The 19,997-nt window shown below is 41.4% G+C and overlaps 1 protein-coding gene across 7 annotated transcripts in view; it reads left to right on the top strand.

The window, feature by feature from the left end:
* The window catches only part of ELF1 (E74 like ETS transcription factor 1), a 92,250-nt gene extending 73,284 nt beyond the window's left edge, over nt 1-18,966 (top strand). For all 7 annotated transcript variants that reach the window (XM_056329910.1, XM_056329908.1, XM_056329913.1 and 4 more), the window contains 3 exons: nt 1,540-1,732; nt 2,830-3,297; nt 17,289-18,966. In XM_056329910.1, the coding sequence (XP_056185885.1) occupies nt 1,540-1,732; nt 2,830-3,297; nt 17,289-17,904 (1,277 nt within the window). In that variant the 3' untranslated portion in view covers nt 17,905-18,966. The remainder of the gene's footprint in view (nt 1-1,539; nt 1,733-2,829; nt 3,298-17,288) is intronic.
* The last annotated feature ends 1,031 nt before the right edge of the window (nt 18,967-19,997 follow it).

Below are 19,997 nucleotides of genomic sequence, written 5' to 3' on the forward strand. Positions count from 1 at the left end.
GGACAGAAGTCCAGCCAAACCTGGAAGGTGGTGGCATAAGACTCTAGAAATCGGAAAAATCCCTACACTTTTTTTATTATTATTATTTTGAAGAGGTATTTTCGGCAATAACAGGAAAAAAAATTACTGCTGGCAAGTAATAAATATTTAACAGGTTGATGCTAGCAATTTTGAGTATGCATTTTTGCTTTCTTTTTATAAATTAAAATCTAATTTTTAAGTAAAAATGAAAGAAAAGTATCAGAGGAATCTCCAAGTAATGCTCAAATTAAATAATAGAAAATATTAAAGCAGCTAGCCAACAAATTAAAAGGCAGAAGAGTAATGTTTCTGTTGATGATAGCAAGGATGCACCATATTTCACATTTGTCCATTGTTACAAAATTGCTAATTCAGAAAGAATTAAAAAGGAGTGTGTTGCCTGAAACCACTGCCTGTTATGAAAAAATACAACAAAAGCATTTGTTTTGCATTTTGAGGAACATAGAGTTGAAGTAAAAGGGATATTAATATAACTGGCCATGGTAGGGAAGCAGCTACAAAATCATGAGTTGCCTGTCCCAGTAGCCACAATGTTCCCCTAAGCTAAAATGCCAAGGCTACTTGTGGGAGGTGATACTTTCATACAAGAAGTTTTTTCTTCCTTTCTCAGACTAAAACCATATCACTAAGAAGCTTGTGTACAGCTTCAGGTGTCCCAAAGAACATCAGACATCAAAAGCTTTAAAAGAAACAAGAAAAGGGTGTCATTATTTACACGAGTTTATATTGCTTAAATGTGCTTTTGAAAAAAAAGGATATGCAAATTTTTTAGTAGTTTTAAGTATTCACAATCTGTAACTTTAATACTATTTCTTTATAAGTGGTAAACACTGAACAGATGTGGTGGATTTCCATAGATAAGTGTTTGTGTCTGCTTGTTTGTAAAGTGAAATTTGGATATTGTCTACCAACAAGTGCAAATGCTTACTGGATTAAAAAAAATCCACCTTTTTCTGAACATTTTTCTTGAAGATTTGCCTGCCTCAGCATATGCCACTGATTGCCCCATATAAATCTAATTGTTAAAAGTAAGGATTTTGTTTAGCCTTTTAAAGGATCATAACGCTCACTCCATTCAGCAAAGTATTTAAGCAAGGGCTTAATTTCCAGCATTTTCAGAGGGTGGACCTGAGCATGTTCCTATTGGAGGTAAGGCAATAGTGACTGCCTCTGTAACTGGATTAGGCAGGAGGGAAGCATTCACATAGGTGACTAATGCTGTCTGACATTGGTGCTTGGAACAGGGTGACTGTAGGTTGACTGCTACCTGACTGTAGGTTACAGACAGTGGCTAGGGTGTTTGGGCACCCAGATTATAATAACAAACAAGAATCCCTCCCCATGCCCTTCCATCACTTTTTCCTAGTCTTGGTGGTTCATTACAGTGCATTTGTAAAGATACCAGCTTCTTAAATTTTAGATTATTTACATCATTAATTAAATATGATCAACTAATATTTTCTTTTCTTTCTGTGTCCTGAAATACTTTTATTTTAGGAAATACAATTTATCTCTGGGAGTTCTTACTAGCACTGCTCCAGGACAAAGCTACATGTCCTAAATATATCAAATGGACTCAAAGAGAGAAGGGCATTTTCAAACTGGTAGATTCCAAGGCTGTGTCCAGGTTGTGGGGAAAACACAAAAACAAACCTGACATGAATTATGAAACAATGGGTAGAGCTCTCAGGTATGTGCATTTTTAATAATAACTGGTTTTGTTGCCTCAGTGTTTGTGTGCGTTAAATGCCTCATCTAACTTGTATAACAACAGAAGAGAGTGAGTATTCTTGAAGTATGAATTTGGGAAATGAAGTTATTTCGGCAAAATAAGTAAGCTAACGAAAACTAACCCTTACAAACCTCAAACCCCAATCAGTCACCTTCAGTCTCAGCTCAGGTATTTTCAATGCTGCTGCAAAAACTCATCTTCACAGTCAGCCACGAAGTAAGAGACTGAAGATTCCAAGTGTGGCAAGCCTTTTACAGAAAATTTTAATCTCTCTTCCCCAAAACATCCAAAATTCAGGTGTATTAATGACATTATTTCTCCTTGTTGCAAATGATTCTGTTTCCAATGGAAGATGGAGTTTTAGAGTCCAGGTCTGCTTGTGCTTCTCTAAACTTGCATGTACAGACAGTTTTAAAATATCACATGCCTCTGCCTATTGGGCTGGAATTTTTCTCACACATAAGAGACTGCAAAGCAGGCAGACATCCATGAAACTTCAGTCTTACCTGCTGATTGATAATCATCCAACTGAGCAGCTATGCATTTATTTTCATTTCTATTCACCCCTCACCTCAGTGTGCATAATTTCAAATTGTCATATTAATTTTTAAATATAACATAAGTAGTGCTCTCCTATTCCCTTTGCTCTATTGTAGCTAAAATGTCTGCCTGTGCTCACTGGTGAGTAAGCATGAATTCAGGTAATGAAAGAACTGTATGAGTCAAGAATTGCGAGTTTCATGCAACCTTTAAAGAGTATGAATTGATGGCAGAGCTGCAAAGTCAGAGTTTTTATCTTTCTCCTCAGTTACCTGAGTTTGAAGTTAAAAGATTACAAGAAATACCAGTAAAAGAAAGTTGTTTGAGAAAGAAATAACGCTATTAAATTGGCCACTCCTTTAAAATGAAGAAACTAGGCACTTAAAATATTGTTTACTTGTTACTGCTGGTCTTATTTTCTGGGGGTTTTGTTACCTTTTTTGGGGGTAGGAGTTAGTTGGATTGTTCGGGTTTTTTGCAAAAAACACTGTGAAATGTGTGTACGCTTTACACAGATACTATTACCAAAGAGGAATACTGGCTAAAGTAGAAGGTCAGCGCCTAGTGTATCAGTTTAAAGAAATGCCAAAAGATCTCGTCTATATAGATGATGAAGATGCAAGCCCTAGCACTGAATCATCAGATTCGACTCTGCTCTCAACTGCTGCCGCCAATAGAAACCAGTCGAGCAGATCTAGAGCATCTGCAAACGCGGGGACAAAGGGAGGATCAACCACAGTGCTAAAAACAGGAAACTCGAAGCCTGCTAAACTGAAGGAGCATGTAGAAGTTGCACAGCAGCAGACACCTGGCTTGACTTCAGAAGTTTTGAGGACAATGCAGTCTCCACAGCCAGTACATCCCACTCAGCTTTTTCGGACAGTTCATGTAATGCAGCCATTGCAGTCCCTCCCGGAAGGACATGCAGCCGTAACTAGTAGTGTTCCAGATGAAACGTTAAATCCCTCAGTTCAGAATATAAGGTAAGAAAATGTATAGAAAATAAATGTATGAATAATAATAAATTCACTGGATGATGGCTAGATAGACTAGATTGTTTGTTGTGCTTCAGAAAAATGCTCATCTCCCAGTTTTGTAGAAGTGAAATGATACCTTTGTGGCTGATCCTAGGAACTGGGAGTTACAGCATACTGTGACGTGTACACTCATAAATGCTCGTCTTTAGTGGAGGGAAGGGCATCTTTCCTGCAGTATTAGGCCTGATGCAAATCCTTTAGAGAGGAAAAATACACAACTTCTCTTTTAAATAGGTGTTGTCAGTTCTGTCACGCAGCAGAGGCAGTGTTTTCATAGCTCCACTTTTTCACTGACTGATGTCTTTGCTTTTGAATTACACATAGTGTGTCTGCATGATCCCTTCAAAAAGATTTTCCTTCTTAATTTTTCTTCAGAATTTTTTGTCATCTCTTTCATCTTTTTTTACTGTTCCCAGTTAAAACAATGGAGAACTCCATGTTACCTACTCTAGCATTTTGCTGCTGTTACAAGAACACGTTCTTTTGATTTTAGAAAACAATTAACAGAATAATCTCGTGGGAGCTGTGTATCTGCAGACTATTTTGGGAGACAGTCATGCTTCAACGCTTAATTTGTCAATCAACTGGCTAACACTACACAGTGTTTAAGCATCAGGACTCCTTTGCACCTACTCCTTAGTAGCAATGCCCTTATTGAAGAGGCTTTAAAAACAATCACTTAAGCCTAGTTTTACCCTAGCCTGAGTCGTCCCCTGATGGAGCTTGTTCATCTCCACTGACTACAAAAGACCTAAACCAAATAAATGTTCTTGCAATGTAGGCCCCTCACAGGAATGTCAGAGTTGTCTCTGATGATTCTGGACCTTAAAGCTGTTTCAGGAAAGCTTCAGGATATAATTCAGGAGGGGCACGTTCTTAATGAGTTATGAACGTGGGGTTTTTTTGAGGTTTACTGTGTTAACATCACCATTATAATGGTTTTGATTTTGTGCTGCAAAATGGCAGTAATGCTATTTCCTGCTCCCTTCCTCTGTTCTTTCCTTTGAAAATTACATCCAGAGTCACCAATGGATTTGGAGTGGTATTAGCTGTCTGAAGTTAACTAGGCAAGTTTGTCAGAGCGAAGACACTGAGACCAAATAATTTCTTCATTTCCAAAGAAAAAGTTTTGCTCCTTCATCTCTGCTACTAAAGGGATGCTGTAAAATCTACCCAGTTATTACAACTCCACTTACATAAAAGGAAAATCCAAATAGCAGTAACAACTAGGTTTTTCAGAGGAACTGAAATTGTTTAGATTTGTTAAGATTGTTAGCCTCCAGTGAGTGATATAATAAAATCAATAAGAAATGCTTTTGGAGATAACCAAGTTGTTGAGGAAGCTGAACATTTGTAAACGGGAAATTACAGACCAAGACTGCAGCTTCAGTCCAGAAAAAAAGTTCTATTATCTCTTCTTTCCTTGGGGTGAAAAACCCCAAACTTTAAAATTATCCCTGGACTTCCTAGTTTGAATCCTGTTTCTTTTATTTACTTAAAAATTATGAAATGTTTTCATTCATGCCGCAATATCAAAAATTCGCACTGAAAAGAGAAATTTTACTGGTTAGTAAAGGCTGCAAGGGAATAAATACGTTGGGCCATGAAAGCAAAAATATTTTTCATAGTTACTGGTAAGCACTAAAACAAACTGGAAGGAGTTAATGTTTTTAAGCAGGCAATACAGGGTTCCCTGGTCAGCAGGAGAGCACCTGAAGAGCAGCACAAAGGAATTCCAGCCAGTAGGTCAGCTTCATTGGGGCCCAACTTAAATGCCTCTGTGCAAACAGAGGTAGCATGGGGAATAAACAAGAGGAGTCAGAGACATGTGCCCGCCTGCAGGGCTATGATCTTGTTGTCATCGTGGAGATCTGGTGGGATGGCTCATATGGCTGCAGTGCTGAGATGGAAGGATACAGGCTCTTCAAGAAAGACAGGCAGGGGAGACAAGGAGGGGGTGTCACCCACTGTGTCAATGACCAGCTGGAGTGCACAGAACTTTGCCTGGGGATGGTTGAGGATCCATGAGTTTATGGATCAGGATTAAAGGGAGGCCAGGGACAGGTGACATTAATGGGGGTCTGCTATAGGCTGCCCAACCAGGAAGACTGAGTGGATGAGGCCCTCTATAGACAGATGGGAGCTGCCTCATGTTCACAAGCCCTGGTCCTCACAGGGGACTTCAACCACCTCGGTATCTGTTGGAGGGACAGCACAGCAGAGCATAAGCAATCCAGGAGGTTCCTGGAATGCATTGATGATAACTTCTTTCTCCAAGTGGTAGAGGAAACAATGAGGGGAGGTGCTGTGCTGGACCTTGTTCTTACCAACAAAGATGTGCTCATGGGGGATGTGAAGCTCAAGGGCAGCTTTGGCTGCAGTGACAATGAAATGGTTGAGTTCAAGATCCGTAGGGCAGGGAGGAGGGCACACAGCAAGCTTGCTGCCCTGAACTACAGAAGAGCAGACCTTGGCTTCTTCAGGGATCTGCTTGCTAGAGTACCAGTGGGTAGAGCCCTGGAGGGAGGAGGCACCCAAGAAAGCTGGTTAATATCCATGGATCACCTCCTCCAAGCTCAGGAGGGATGCATCCCAACAAAGAAGTCCGGCAAAAATGCCAGGAGGCCTGCATGAACAAACAAGGGGCTCCTGGACAACTCAAACACAAAAAGGAATCCTACAGAGGCTGGAAACAAGGACAGGTGGCCTGGGAGGAATACAGAGAAGCTGTATGAGCAGCCAGGAACCAGGCTAGGAAAGTTAAAGTTCGATAGAGTTAAATCTGGCCAGAGACATGAAGGGCAACAAGAGCTAGGTACATCAGTGATAAAAGGAAGACTAGGGAAAAAGTGAGCCCTTTCTGGAAGGAAACAGGAGACCTGGTTACCCAGGACATGGAAAAGGCTGAGGTACTCAGTGACTTTTTTGCCATGGTCTTCACTGGTAAGTGCTCCAGCCACAGCATCCAAGTCATGGAAGGCAAAGGCAGGGACTGGGAGAATGAAGACACACACAGACATGCAGACACACAGACACCCTCCTCCTCAAGATCAGGTTTGAGAACATCAAAGGAACCTGAAGGTGTGCAAGTCCATGGGACCTGATGAGATGCATCCGTGGGTCCCAAGGGAACTGGCAGATGAAGTTGCTAAGCTACTATCCATTGTATTTGAGAAGTCATGGCAGTCCAGTGAAGTTCCCTTGAACTGGAAAAGGGGAAACAACCCCCATTTTTAAAAAGGGAAAAAAGGAAGACCTGGGGAACTACAGGCCGGTCAGTCTTATCTCTGTGCCTGGTAAGATCATGGAGCAGATCCTCCTGGAAACTATGCTAAGGTACATGGAAAATAAGGAGGTGGTTGGTGACAGCCAACACGGCTTCACTAAGGGTAAACCGTGCTTGACAAATCTGATGGCCTTCTACAAGGGGGTTACAGCTTTGGTAGATGAGGGAAGAGCAGCTGACATCATCTCTCTCTGGACTTGTGTAAAGCATTTGACATCCTTGTGTCTAAACTGGAGAGACGTGGATTTGATGTGTGGACCACTTAGTGGGTAAGGAATTGGCTGGGTGGTCGTGCTCAAAGAGTTGCAGTCCAAGGTTTGATGTCCAAGTGGAGACCAGGGAAAGGTAGGATACCTCAGGGGTTGGTACTGGGAACAGTGCTGTTCCAACATCTTTGTCAGTGATACGGACACTGGGATTTAGTGCACCCTCAGCAAGTCTGCTGATGACACCAAGCTGTGTGGTGCGGTTGACGTGCTGGAGGGAAGGGATGCCATCCAGAGGGACCTTGAAAGCCTTGAGAGATGGGCCTGTGCAAACCTCATGAAGTTCAACAAAGCCAAGTGCAAGGTCCTGCATGCGGGCTGGAGCAATCCCAAGCACAAATACAGGCTGGGCAGAGAATGGACTGAGAGCAGCCCTGAGGAGAAAGCCTTGGGGGTGTTGGTGGATGAGAGGCTCGATATGGCCCAGTGATGTGTGCTTGCAGCCCAGAAAACCAACCAAATCCTGGGCCACATTGAAAGAAGCATGGCCAGCAGGCCAAGGGAGGTGATTCTCCCCCTCTACTCTGCTCTCACGAGACCCCACCTGAAGTACTGTGTTCAGCTTTGGGGACCCCAACAGAAGTAGGACCTTGGACCTGTTGGAGCAAGTCCAGAGGAGGGCCACCAAGATGATCAGAGGGCTGGAGCATCTGCTGTGAAGAAAGGCTGAGTTGGAGTTCTTCAGCCTGGAGAAGAGAAGGCTCTGGGGAGACCTTATAGCAGCCTGTCAGTACCTAAAGGGAGCCTCCAAGAAAGCTGGAGAGGGACTTTTTACAAGGGCACGTAGTGGTGGGACAAGGGATAATGGCTTTAAGCTGAAGGAGGGTAGACTGAGAGTAGATATTCAGAAGAAATTCTTCAGTGTGAGGGTGATAAAACACTGGTACAAGTTGCCCAGAGCAATTGTAGATGCTCTATCCCTGGCAGGCTGGATGGGGCTTTCAGCAACCTGGTGTAGTAGAAGGTGTCCCTGCCCGTGGCAGGGGGTTGGACTGGATGATCTTTAAGGTCCCTTTGAACTCAAACCATTCTGTGATTCTTACCTGTTTTCATTCGACTTTTAATTCTAAAATGCATTATTTGAAATCAAAATGTTTTGCTTATTGTTCTAACCAACTAGAATTAGTTCAAGATGCACATAGGGGAGGGAAGGGTTACGTTTGATCAGAAGTTTATATGAAAGATAATTATAAAGAATTGGGGGGGGGGGGCAAGGTGGGGGGAAGAACCACTTTTGGAATTCATTTAGAAAATAAATACAAATCTACATCAAGGTTATGTCTTCCAAATTTTTAAAGCTTAGGAATGAAGCTGCTCTGTACAGAGCAATCCTATGATTTCAGGGTTGATGAAGGATTTAATTACTTGTAAAGATGAACTAGGGCAATATAGTGAAAGGGAACAAGTACAGACGTAATCGAAGCTATACAGTACCGTTTAAGTCAGTAGAATAATGGTGTGAAACATTCATGGGAAAAGTTCAGCAATTTGCAGAGTTAAATAGCTGTAGGCTAGACCTACACTAGGTTATGTATCAAAGACAGTATCAACAGTATCATTTTATGATATAAAAAGTGGTAACAACAAACAGAAGTATCAGTAGGACCTATTAACGCAGGCAAGAAGTTCAGCCTAACATTTGGAAAGCTGCTCAGTGACATTATGACATCCAATTATTACATTACGGTATTTCACAATTGGACCTTGGGCAATAAGCTAAGGGGAAAAAGGTAGTAGAGGTGATACGTATGTGAGTTTGGATGAAGTACAAGCCTTAGAGTTCTGTATTGCATTGGTTCTAATCCGTTGTTCCTAACTTGAAACATTATTCCATGAAGTCTTTAATTGTACTTTCCTTATCTGTATTCCATTTGCTCTAATCCATTGTTCGTAACATAAAACATTATTACACTAAGTCTTTAATTGTACTTTCCTTAAGCAAGATGACAGAGTGTCTCAGATGAAGGAAAAAAGATAGACCCATCAGATCTTTTCAGTACAGTATGTAATTACTGAATGGTATGGAAGTATTGCTAATTAAGAAAGAATGTACTGTGTCTGAGCAGTTAAAGTGAAAATAAAAACCACAACCCAGGTTTTTTTGGTGTGCTTTTAACCAGGGTGGGCCAAGCTGCAAACCAAGGTGTTGGTGAGTCCTGTGCATTAGTCACTACCCATTCCAGGCTCTAAAAATAAAATTACAACAGATACATTTCTGTCCAGTTTCAAAATGCAAACCAAAAATAGTTTGGTGAGGTAGAATGGCACACTGAACTTTTTTCGGAGCATATTTTTAGGTCTTGTTTTATAATAAGGCTAAAACAAAGGAACTAGATTTTGGCTTTGTTCAAACTGCTATAAACCTCTAGAAGTTGAATGTGTTTGTGTATTTGTTCTGAATTGCTGCAGTGGGGCTTCCACAGGGGTTGAAATGAATGGTCTACATGATTTGAAAACGTACAGTAGGTATGATTGCCATTACAGAATAAGAGCTGACAAACCTTCTGATGTGTGCATACTCTGTAGGGTTGTGGTTGGAGTCACTTTATAGTAGTTTAATAGGGAAGCGTGAGGACAGATAGTAACGTCGCTTGCCATTTGGTGTTCAGAGCTTGGGGCAAGTAGATAGTCAAGGTCATTTGGGTGAAATGGCAGCCAGCATTTGGAATGATCCTCAGGTTTGCTGATGCATACTGGTTAGTGGTTGGGCTCTACCTTGAAGCATGAACATCTTGGACCCATATAATTTGTCTTAATGCAATATAGCTACTACAGTTTTATTCATATAAATGGTCTTCCCTCTTCTTCATGGAAATAAATGGTCTTCCCTCTGCAGGAGTTTGCTTCTGTTGTGTTGTGAGAAGAAAAAAAAATAGAGAAAATATTGAGGATTTTTCACCTCAGAATAATTGACTTCTTAACAATTAACCATATCCTTCAAAGATGAAGTCTGAACATGCATCTCCTCTGCTGAGGGACTTGGTAAAGGAATCATATTTGAAAAATGTTGTGAAGGGCTCATGTCACCATCCCTCCCCTGCACTAGGCAGTACTGCCTGGTAAAGTTTACTCCCAGAGCATTGTTGGAAGAGTGTGGTAGCTGTCCCCCAGGGCCTTTTTGCATTTCTCAAAGAAATGGGCATGGCAGTGAAAATCAGGTGTTGGTTCTTCACAGGAGACAGGTGGTGGCTTCATTTATAGCTGTACAAACCTTGTGCAGAGTTTTGTGTACTTTGAGGGGAGGGTAGTGTCTTACTCTGAAGTAGAAGGGTCTTGGCTTTTGGATGGCTTTTGATGGGCTTTTTGTACAAGTCTTGGTGTTGCTGTATGCAGGGGAGACAAGAAGAGTTGCTGACCAGGGATAGATGCCTCTTCTTCAGCCCCAGTGCTTAAGCAGAAAGGCTGTGATGTGGTGCTAACCAAAGCTTGGGAAATGGGGTAGGAGCAGGGTCAGGTCATGCGAACTGGGTTTTGCTGACCAGGGAAGATGTCTAGTATCCCTAGTGAGAATATTAAGAACTGCAAACTCACTGCAGTTCTGCAGGTCTAACTGCTCTGGCTTGGTGATGTAAGCAGTTATTGCAGTCTCCAGTTGTGTAACTGGGAGCAGAATTTGGCACCACATGTTTCCAGTAATAAGACAAAACCAAAAAACACCTCTCTGGATGAGCATTTTATTTCTAACTCTTTCCAATGAGCCAGCTTTTTTAAGGATGGGGGAAAAAAGTCTCTTTGAATTTAGCACTTGTAAAATTGTTCTGTTTAAACCAGAATGACTGATGCAGGTTGACCAGAATATCTGGTTTATTGGAATAATTGTGCTTTAGCTTGAAATTCAGAGGCACTGAAGTAGGCCTGGGATTCAGCTCCATGTTCATTGGGTTGTTTTGAGTCTAAGTGGCATCCTTTCTATTGCTCCAGAAAGTGTACCTCTCCTGTAAGGCTAGGGACTTACCTTGTCTAGGACACTGTACAAGGCTCTGAGGCACCTGTGTTTGGGCAATTAAATCGCTCTCTTAAATGACTAGGGCTGCAGATAGAGAGATGCCATTTTCATTTACCTTTAATCTAGATTAGTAGTGATTTAAGTTGGAGTGTCTTCTGGATGGAGTAAAAAGAGGTTCTCATGTTACTAACGGTTCAGAGAAGATCATACTGTGAATAGTTTAAAAATATGTCTCTGTTATTGACTGTATGGGACACAGCTGAATCTTCTAGTTGGCAGATCTGTATACCAAGAAATTTGCAATTAGCCGGCTGCTGACAGATCTTGTGCAATGCTTTTGCAAACTTCAGGTTTTAAACACAATGTTTCTATCAAAATTCAGCTTATTGTTTCTTTTCTGTATTTTCAAGTTGTTATTGTGATAGCTTGGCCAGAGCATGTTAGCAGACCAGTGTCCTGACTGTTCTGTAGCTGGGGGGAAAGCTAATATAGACCACAGAGGACCAGTGGGACATGCTTTGTGTGTTCACTTCTGACTGGAGAACAGCTACATGATGAATCAGCCACAGCTTTCATCTTGAACTTTTTTGCAACCTTTGGGGTAGAAAACGTTGCAGTAATTCATCCTGAAGGTGATGCAAGTGTGGACCACAGTGGCAAGATCCTCATTCAAGAGGAGAAGGAGGTAGCTGAAGGTGAATCATGTATTTTCTGGGCATGAGCATTCTGTGTAAGAACAGCAATGAAGCCAACAATATGCCAACAAAGTGGATTGGTCCCGATAAGCAGAGGGAATTAGCTTTGAAAGAGTGATGTCTACCCCAAGCAAACCCATATGCTTTCTGCTGTTGTTCCATAATCTGTTTCTGTGCCCAGGCTATGATGTGTTGGTAGTCTGACTGCAGCTATGCTGATGCTGAAAAATAGACAGATTTGTCTAGCATGGGTTTGTCAACTCTGAAAATGTGATTACGGCTGCTGTTCCAAATGAAGTGTCTTCATCGTGCCATATAAAGACATTAGCTTGTGTAAGATGTGCAGTGAATGTCACTGTTACGTTCTGTAATCACACTTTACAGCCTAGCTATATTGGTTTTGCTGGAGCTTGCATAACCACACAGACACAGGGAGGCAGTCTGGCACTGTCCTACTGAGATTTTGCATTGACTATCTGCTTTCAGTCCTTTTTCCCTGAATAAGAGGAGGAGTCAAATCTGCACAATGTCAGTTAATGTTGTAGCCCATCACTCCTCTGCCATTCATATAGGTATGCTGAATACAAAACTTCACAGGTGTCAGTCTCGGCAGAGAGCTCACTAGGCTCTCTGGGACTTCATGGAGAACATGAGTGAAGGAATACCATGCCAAGTAAGGACTTCTGGATAACTGGAAACAACTCCTGGCTAGTATTTGGAAGGCCTTACTTTGATCAGCCACCATTGGTGCACATGCTTTGTTTCTGTTTACAGTTAGACAGTAGTCTTCCGCCCATGTAACAAGTTGGGTCTTCATGCTCCAAAGAAAGCCTGTAGTAGAAGCTCTTCAGTGTACCAACTAGCGGGCACTGTTGGAGCTGGCTTGCCACTGCTGTAGCCTTTCCCAAAGGAAGGGAAGCAGGTGATTGTTGCAAAGAGCTGATTTTTCTTGTCTCTTTAAGTGAAGCTTGACTTAATTTCAGGTTTCAGGATGGTGAAGAAAATTCCCTTCCTAAGGGAGGTGTTGGTCAGAAATAAGCTAAGGTGATCTCAGAGGGCTTCTACAAGAAACTCTTGTTTAGCTTATAGCAGGGTTTGTTTCTCAGAACAGTTTTACAATAGGGACAACTTCTATCACAGCAAAGATTTTTGTTATAACCAAACCTTTCAATTTGATTTTCCTGCAGCTGAGAAGACCTTTTCTTAAGCCCATTTCTGATTTAATTTCTGTGGTAGGTAGGAATAAGGCTGCTCACAACAGAAGGGACTTCAGGATCATCTAGACAGATTAAATTTGTTTCTGTACAATGAGAAGCTATCTACAGGAGCTCTCTTTACATATCTTTGGCACTGTCAGAAGAGGTCTCTGCAGGTCTCAGTAGCAAAGCTTAGGAGTGTGAGTGTGCAGTTCTGAAAAATTCTGGAAAAAAGACTGTAAGACTGCGTGCGTCAGTAAAAAAGGACACCAGATTTGAGAGCCGGGTCCTCTGTCTCTGTCCTCATGATGTTAAGAGATTATCTTGTTCAGGCAAAGAGCTAGACAAGCACAGGCAAGTTCTGCCCTCCCTTTGGAGGAGGTGATGTTCAGACTGGGCATGGAGGCATCAGATGCCTCTGCCTCATGGACATCTCCCCCTAGACTGCTTAGCAGCTCCTGTCTGTATGGCTTGTGCTGTAGAAAGGCAAGTGGCTGTGGGGCAATATGTTGGGTCAAAGTGTTGATGAGTTGTTGACTCTGAAGATCATGTTCATGAGTGCAGCTGTGGAGCAGTTTGCAGTGAGAGTAGAGCTCCTGAGTTGCATTTGGCTGATGCTTCCTATAGTCACTCAAGATTGCCTCTGGACTTGGGCATCTGAAGTACTTCTAACAAGCACATCCCACCTCTCACTGCCCTCACTCTTCCTAGCTTCATTGAATAAGTCGTTTGCAACCAGGTAGTTGAATAAATGGAGAAAGTCCCTGGAAATTCCACCGTTTATCTCAAGGCCATTGTTGCCCCTATAGCTGTAGGTTGAACAGTGGGTATGTTGGAGAAGGAATTCTCATCTGTTACCTCTCTCTATGTATTTCTTCATATTGCCTTGTTTCATTTTCTTATTGTGCTATGAAATACTTTGTTTACCTTGACTTGCAGCTTCAGTATTTTTTTTTGTCTTCTCCCTTTCTCCACTTCATAAACTTCACATAAGCTGCCATGAATAAACTTGTTTTTCCTGCCTGTCACGTATTGTTAGCTTTATTGCTAGCTACCTCTTGATGAGCTAATATGATACTGCACAATATTAGGCTGTTAACAGTACTGAACAAATAGATGATGGTTTTCTGTCAAGCTAAAATGACTTCAGAATTTTTGTCATTCTTTTCCTAGTTGTAACCAGATTGTTTTATGGCAGCGTTTCCTTTTCATCACTGTTGCTCTATGTTCTTGTTGTTTTTGTAACATCAGCAGTAACTTTTAAAGTAATCACCCAGTATATTTGTACCTAGGAAGGGTGTTAGCAAATTTACAGTGAAATTCAGAAGCATAGCAAAATACAGAGTTCAGTACACCCAAAATAACACAGCCCAGTGTTAACAGATCACCTTAAGTAACATGTTGGTTTTTTTAAACAAGCAAAAGAGCTAAGAAAACCTGTATTTTTTTGAATGATATTCAAGGCAAATAGTTTGAGCAGATAGATTTTTAGTTAGTAAACAGGCACAGTTGTCTGTAGTTTTACCAATTAAGGCTTGGCCACCATTAGCATAAATAACAACATGTATTTATGGTGCTGTGTGCTACTCAATCCTGTGCTTGTACAGACATCTGCTGCACGCTTTTCCTGTAGCAAATTCACATGCTCTCTGTGTGTGTATACATATATGTGTATACACATGTTTATATGTGTGGGCATCATATATATGTATCTTGACTGATGGAGAAGATAAAGCATCTGGCGTAAACTATTAGCTATGGTATGATGTACAGGTATGGAACTTGCTTTTTCGAGAAATAAAATAGCTTAACATCAATATGCAAATACTAATTACAGTGTGCTGAGACAAACAGTCTGGTTTGGTCTTCTCAGCTGTTGCTCCTAGTGTTTTGCAGAATACCTTCTGCATTGATTAGATCTAGTTCATGCTTTTTGAGGTTGTCGTCTACAGCCATTTAGCAGCTAGAAGCTTTTATTTTTACTGTTTTGTTTAAAACAAAGCAACTGAAGAACAAGAAAGTAGCTTCAAAGTAATACTTGGATGGCATACCAGCACAGGCTAACAGCTTCAGCTGCTGTTTTCAAAACTGCAGCTATTTGAGTTGAACTTAATCCTTGAGGCTCAAGTAAGTATCTTCATGGATTAAAGAGCTGGCTTGGTATCTACTGTGATGCTTTAATGCTTTTCTAGTAAGGGTCAGTTGTCTTTCCTTCTTAGCTGTTCTACTTGTACTGTGAGTCTCTGTAGACTTGCTGTATCTATCTGACATTTTGGTTTTACTGTGAGACTGTTTAACTGTAGGTAGTTTACTATGGGTTTTTATTTTTTTAAAAAAGCTAGTGGATGCCCTCGTCCTGTTACTACTACTTTTGACAGACATTTGTGGGGTTTCTGTCCAGGTCCCAGGGGAATTGCTGGGGGTGGGAAGAGTTAGCACTGGTAACCCTTAGTAGCCTTGGTGTGAGCCTTGGTGCTGTCATTCTGAGCCTTGCACTTCAAGCTTGGCTGTTGGTATTTGCTGTGCAGCACCAAGTTCTTCAGAAGTTGGAAAGAAAGAAGCAATCACTCTAGCTGGTGCTTCACCTCCAGCCAGCCTCCATTTCCATGAGCTTCTAATAGGAGCTCAAGTTTGACGCTAGTGTCAGTCACATCAAGTTTTGTGCCCTGGTTATTATGGCCTCTGTGATAAGACCTGCGTGGGAGCCTCATGGGCAAGGATTTGGATTTGTTTTGCTGGAGCAGCATTCCTGGGTACTGCAGCCTTCTTTCTTATGAGGAAGAGAAAGCTACAGATGCAGATGTTTTTCCATGTATTACAAGTCACATAGAAGGTGGGGGAAAGATTGCCTGCAGCAGGGACTGGCTGCTGGAGGATGCTCAGCGAGTACTGATGTGCTCTGAGCCTGATACCAGCTGGGTTACTGAAGCTACTCTTGCTAGAGCAATTTTGGAGCTCAGCTAGAGGCCTTTGCCAGAGGACTGAGCTGAGGACCTGGGAAAGCCTTTACGAGTATTCCTTCATTTGTCTCTGCTACTGCACTAAGAAAGAGGGAATGCAGCTCCCTGTGCAGTTAGACCACTGCCATTGGCAACATCGGCATCCATATTGCCCCATAGCTTCAGCGTCATATAAGTTCTGCTTCAGTAAGCTTTTTGTTGTAACTGTGATAGCCAGAGCATAGTTTTGAATATGCTGAGTCTGCTATGACTAGTCAATGTCTAAATGCTGGCAACTAGGATTTCATAGAGCTGTAAATAATAGGTACTACATGGATAGAAGGACTATAGAAAGGAGGACATTCCACAGAAGTATAGTAGGCAACCCTTACAGCGTATCTGAGGACCAATTTTCAGAAGGAAGAACATGCAGTATTGTGGATGGACTTGAAAGTACAAATGTTGGCAGTAAATCTGTTTCCATATAAAATGATTTCAGCAGAGGTAGAAGTAAGTCAGGAGGAGGAGACAGTTATTTTTGTTTTGGTTGGTGTCACATATGTTCAAGAGAACGCAAGTGAGAGCTTAAAACTAAAAAAGGGGAGGAAGGCAGACAGGAGAAAACACTGAAAAGCAGCAGGAAGGTTGGAGAGAACTCTGCAGGACAAGCAGAAGGAAAGAAGAAGGTTGTTGGAGAGTATGGCATGGTGGACTGGAGCAAGCTGTGGGAGGATGTCAAAGCAGGTACCCTTCCCTTCCTCTTTCCCTGCCCTGGAAATAATTTGCTTCACCAGGAGTATGTTGCGGTTGGGGGGTTTTGTTTGTTTTGCTTTTATTTGCATGACTGGAGCATATGCATTTCAGCCACATCTCTAAGTCCACATTGTCCATTGTAGTAGTAGTGTACTTCGCTAATATGGCTGTTAATCCTCTAACTCTGCCCTCTCAGCTGTACATATGTAGAAAGTAATGTGGTATCCAAGTCTGCGAGCCTGCAACGATAAAATCATTCCTAATTTAAACTGATGTTTTGGGAACAAATTCTGTTCGGTTGCTTTACCAGAAGGAGTGTACAAGCCTGGCAAAGAACTGTGTGTCCTGGGAGTCTGAAAAGATCCCAACCGGACTCACAGTGCAGATACTTTTGCATATAGGTAAATAATATAGAGAGGTGTCAGGAGAACTGAGGCCTGACTTAGGAATTATTTAGGCATGTTACTTAGGAATCACTTAGGGTACCTCATGAGACTGATGGCAGATGTGTAGTGTGGGTCATGCTCGTGATGTCGGTTGATGCTTAAGAAGGAGATCTTAGATGCAATTCCCAGGTTTTCTGATGAGCTACTGAACATCTTAAAAGCAGGCTGTTCAGTATGATGATGGCAGTGTTGTTTATGCAGGGTACCTTTACTTTGGGAACTGTGTTGCTGAATTCAGGGGTCAGGTCCAGCTCTCATTTTATTAGGAGAGTGACTGCTACCTCTTCTGGAACAGCTGGGTAGATTAAATGTTTCTGATGCCAAGTGCTTTTTTCAATAGTAAATCTAATTATTTTTCAAAACTCAGAGCGGCAGTGTTCTGACCCTATAATCTTTTCTAATCTTAATAGGACTTTACAGACTCCAACTCAAGTTCCAGTGGTTGTTTCTCCTGGCAATCAACAGCTGCATACTGTAACGCTCCAGACAGTGCCTCTTACTACAGTGATAGCCAGCACAGATCCAGCCTCAGCAACAACGCCCCAAAAATTCATTTTACAAGCCATTCCTACTTCACAACCCATGACGGTTCTAAAAGAAAATGTCGTGCTGCAGTCTCAGAAGCCAGTCTCGCCTCCTTCCTCAATTGTGCTGAGCCCAGCGCAAGTTCAGCAGGTGCTCACCAGCAGCGTGCAGACAATTTGCAATGGAACAGCCAACATGGCTTCATCTCCATCCTTCAGTGCCACTAGCCCCGTGGTAACGTTTTCACCAAGCAGCTCGCAGGTGGTAGCTCATCCATCAGGCACAGTGATCACTTCAGTTATTAAAGCACCAGAAACAAAACAGATTGGCATACAAGGAGTGGTAAAAGAAGATGACAGTGACAAATTAGATGATACTGAGCAGTCAGAGCAGAGATTCCAGCAGCAACCGTTTGTGATGGTAGTGTCTAGTTCGAATGGTTTCCCATCTAACGTGCAAGTGAAGCAAGAAAATGAGCCATTGGAAGCCAATTCATATTAATAAATTTTTTAAAAAAAGACCCTGTGGATGATTATTTTCATAAATGTGATGGGACCTTTTTAGTTATGTATATTTGATTTGATTCTGAAGCAAGATGTTGCAAAGCTACTTAATTTTTGCAGTTAATTGTTAGAATTCATGCTTTAGAATGGATTTTGATTTTCTGTTAATTGCTGAATGTTACCATATAAATAAAATTATATATTACTCATGTTTCAAAATAAGGCATGAAGGAACATGCTTTTTACGCTATGAAGACTTTCCTATGAGGTTGCTGGCCAAAGTTTCAAACTTATTTCTTACTGTACATTTTCAGTTTGTTGCCGATTTACATTGCAGTAACATTATTATAACCTTTTCTGTTTAATCCGTGCGTGTATCACTTAACTTTTGAAGCAACAGTTACTTTTAGTGGGACATTTTCATTCCATGTGTATGAATTTTTATGATCAAGTATGTTTCATACTGGTGAATTACACCAGTTTTAGACTTTGATAACCAGGTATCCTCTTGCATTTTTTGCAGCACAAGCTCTTGTGTGTGCGAAATTGAATATACACTCCTGTTGAGAGTACATGCAACATTTATTCCAGTAATGGACAATGCCATGTCTGTATTTTATATGAAAACATCAGATATATTTAATTACAAAAGTTAATGGCATCACTACAGGTGCAAATGTTTCATGCCATTTTGCAACTATGAAGCTTAACAATCTTGCTTTCTACTTCAGATTATTTTTAAGGGGGGAGGGAAATAAAATACATACAATTTATGCAGGTATTTGGAGATCAATACTGCTAAGAGTTCTTTTTTTGATTGTAAATAATGTACATTCAATGTCACAGGGAAGTTTTTTCAGCTAATTTGTTTCCATACAAATTTTTGATAGATGCAAATAAGATCATTATGTTTAGAGGTCTAATGTTATATGTATTCATATTACAGAGTGAATTTGTATTTAAAGACAAATTTTTAAATGATGGAGCCCTCTGAACCTTGGGTCCTTGCCTTTTGTATTTTTAATTGGTTTCTTATGAAAATAAATCAAGTGGAAAAACATCTTCCTGTATTTACTCTGAAGTGTTTTTATATTACTATAATGTTTTGATGATAGACATAGGCAACCAAAATACAGTGAGAAACAGGACAATATGAATAATCAGTGTGAGTCTGTGGTGGGACATGAGCAATTCACATACTGCTTCTGAACAGACTTGTTGAACGCAACCAACATGCTGTGGGTATCCTTTGAAACAGCAGTACTGTATGTTTTTGCAGCTCAAATGAAAGCTGAGCTAAACCAAGAACTGGACTTAAACTTCTTTTCTGTCACTTCCCAGTATGTTACAAACAACCCAAAACTTTGAACATAATTCTGTGGTGCCTTTCATCGCAAAGGGAGCTTGTATAACACAGTGCTTCAAAACCTCACATATTGCAGTGTTTCAGCAGAAGGTGGATTATAAATACGATGCCAGGTAAGATCAGCAGAATGTAAAATTAAAGGAAATAGGACTTTCTTTGATCGAATTCATGTAGAAGTTTTATTGATTGGTTTATAAGATTAAGTTTCACTCCAAAGATAAGCATATGAGTACTAGAAAAACTAATGGGAGCAGAACTGTGTCGGAGGCAGCTTGGTACAGTTGAATAAAGTAACTCTGCAAACTGTATCGGACTCTGCCACAACTGCCCTGGTAAATTCAGTGTTTCTTCCCTCTGACTCCCCTGTGGTCAGGCTTCCACCTGCAAATCCAACACACCTCGCCCCGCTGCCAGGAAGGCTGGCCATACTCAAACCGGAGCGACTGCTGCCAGCCGCCTGCTGGTTTTATCTGGCAGCGCTCTCCACAGCTGGGGAGTGCTGCCGGGATCGCTAGGAACGCGGGGAAGCGTTACAGAAGCACAAGTGATACAGTTACCATCCGGAGGGCTATTTCAGACTGACAAAAGCACTGGAGAGGGAGGCTAGGTTTTTTTAATCAGACTATAAAATAGGGGCTTTTTCCTGTAGTACAAGCGCTTCATAATGCTAGGAAACCTGAAGTGAGAATGCTTGACTGATGAAGTTTTTAAACGCGGGGAAGTTG

Source organism: Falco biarmicus, chromosome 2 (assembly GCF_023638135.1).
Source record: "Falco biarmicus isolate bFalBia1 chromosome 2, bFalBia1.pri, whole genome shotgun sequence".
Taxonomy (NCBI): Eukaryota; Metazoa; Chordata; class Aves; order Falconiformes; family Falconidae; genus Falco; species Falco biarmicus.